This window comes from the organism of the source record quoted next (genome assembly GCF_019968985.1).
Source record: "MAG: Porospora cf. gigantea B chromosome Unknown PgB_NODE_6010_length_1756_cov_944.265, whole genome shotgun sequence".
Classification (NCBI taxonomy): domain Eukaryota; phylum Apicomplexa; class Conoidasida; order Eugregarinorida; family Porosporidae; genus Porospora; species Porospora cf. gigantea B.
The window spans coordinates 1-1,756 of record NW_027179141.1 but is presented as its reverse complement, the minus strand read 5'-3'; the positions used below and the strand labels follow the sequence as shown (position 1 = coordinate 1,756).

At 57.7% G+C, this 1,756-nt stretch overlaps 1 protein-coding gene across 1 annotated transcript; it reads right to left on the bottom strand.

Annotated features, from left to right (window-relative positions):
• Positions 1-65: 65 nt before the first annotated feature.
• Positions 66-1,592, bottom strand: KVP17_003708 (uncharacterized protein; the record flags this gene model as incomplete). Its single annotated transcript, XM_068521306.1, has 1 exon — positions 66-1,592. The coding sequence occupies one exon, from the start codon at positions 1,590-1,592 to the stop codon at positions 66-68; it is 1,527 nt and encodes a 508-aa protein (XP_068372832.1).
• Positions 1,593-1,756: the final 164 nt, after the last annotated feature.

The window sequence follows — 1,756 nt, the reverse complement described above, 5'->3', positions numbered from 1 at the left end:
TGGGCCATGTGGTCATAAAGAAAACTTCGCGAAGTTGGTCGTGTATTACCGACCAACTCCCCCCCTCAGACCAGACTGCGGGGAGTTTTCTTCTTAATCGGCTTGATAGTCGATTCGGCTTGACGTTTCCTTACGTCAATCGGGGTAGTGGTGGAAATCTCAGCGTGAAAACGGTCGGCGATGCCCTCGAAATCCTTCGAGGGAAGGGTCCTCAGAGTCGGATCCCTTCGGAGCCACTCCCGCCATTCTTCGTGCTGGCTTGCACAGGCAGGAGGCCGGATGAACACGACGTCCTGGATCTGGACGTCCCGGATTTCTCCTGTGACGAGCGACCGTACTGAGGCGGTTCTCTCGTTCTTAGAGACTGACATTACCCGGCAAGGCATGGTCCACTTCGGGGATGCCTTGGCATGCTTCCTGGCGAGCGTAGTGGTCCGCAGTAGGACCAGCTGTCCAAGCTGGAACGTCGCAGGCGCCCGGGTCAGGAGATTCTTCCTGGCCAAGTCGCGTTCTCGTTCCTTCCGCACCCGACTCCGTACTTCGGAACGCGTAAGCTGGAGGAGGCGGAAGCGCTCTTTCACTCCGCCTGGAGACCTCCTCTGACGCCAATCTCCTTCGACCCCGACCGAGGGGTCCAGCCCAAAGGTGAGGTAGAAAGGGCTCTCTTGAGTCGAACCATGCAGAGTGGCCCGATACGAGAAAAGCGCGGAGTCCAACGCCTCTGGGAAAGGGATTTCCCCCTGGTCGATCTGCCGTAAGAAGCTGGACAGGCGCGGGTGGAAGGCTTCCACTATGGCGTTGCCTTCCGGGTGATACGGGGATGAGGTGAGCTGTTCACTTCCAAGATGTCTGGCCAGTCCTTCGAAAAGTCGGCTGGTGAAAGCCGCTCCCTGATCAGAGATGATCACTCGAGGGACCCCGAAGCGGCAGACCCAGCTCCGGAAGAAAGTGGAGGAAGTAGCCTCAGCTGACTTGTCGGAGACGATGACTGCCTCGGCCCACTTGGTATGGGAGTCAACCATAGTAAGGACGTCCCATGTCTTCCCATTGTAGGGACAGCCCCAATGATCCAGATGGACCCTCTGAAGGGGAGCTTCCAGAGGATGTGGTACTTGCAGTCCCTGCAGTCGTGAGGTGTCCGTCTTGTTTCGCGAACAGGATGGGCAGGCCGCCAGGTGCTCGTGGACATCTCGATGGAGGCCAGGCCAATTGAACACCCTCAGGAGGGCAGATCGTGTCTTCTTGATCCCCGAATGCTTGTAAGGGCACAGGGAATGACAGGCCGCGATCGCTTCTTGTCGCCAATGCCCGGGCGGGATGTAAATCCGCCCATGGAACAAGACGATCCCGTCCCGTCGCGCGTACGCACTGCCGTAGGCGCTCGGGTCATCCTTCTGTGCCACGATTATCTCCGCCAGCGTTGGAACCATCCGCTTCAGTTCCAAGGCCCGTCCCAGGGGCGGCGATACCTCTTCAGGGGGGGCCGCGGCGGAGTCATCCAGGCCGCCGGAGTCCGATGGTGGCAGAGGCTCCGACTCATCGACTTCATCATCAGCCCAGATCAGTTCCAAGATCCGGTTTTCCGCCACCATGCGTAAGCGTGAGCGTGTGTTAAAAATCGTCAGTGTGGCGTATGTGTTCTTCGTAATGGCGGGGAGGGTCCCGCCAGTATCAATATATACCCCAACGCTCAAACGGGACAAAATACCTTTTTTAATTACACGTCAGAGTATGTTGTCTTGATTCTGTTAGAGAT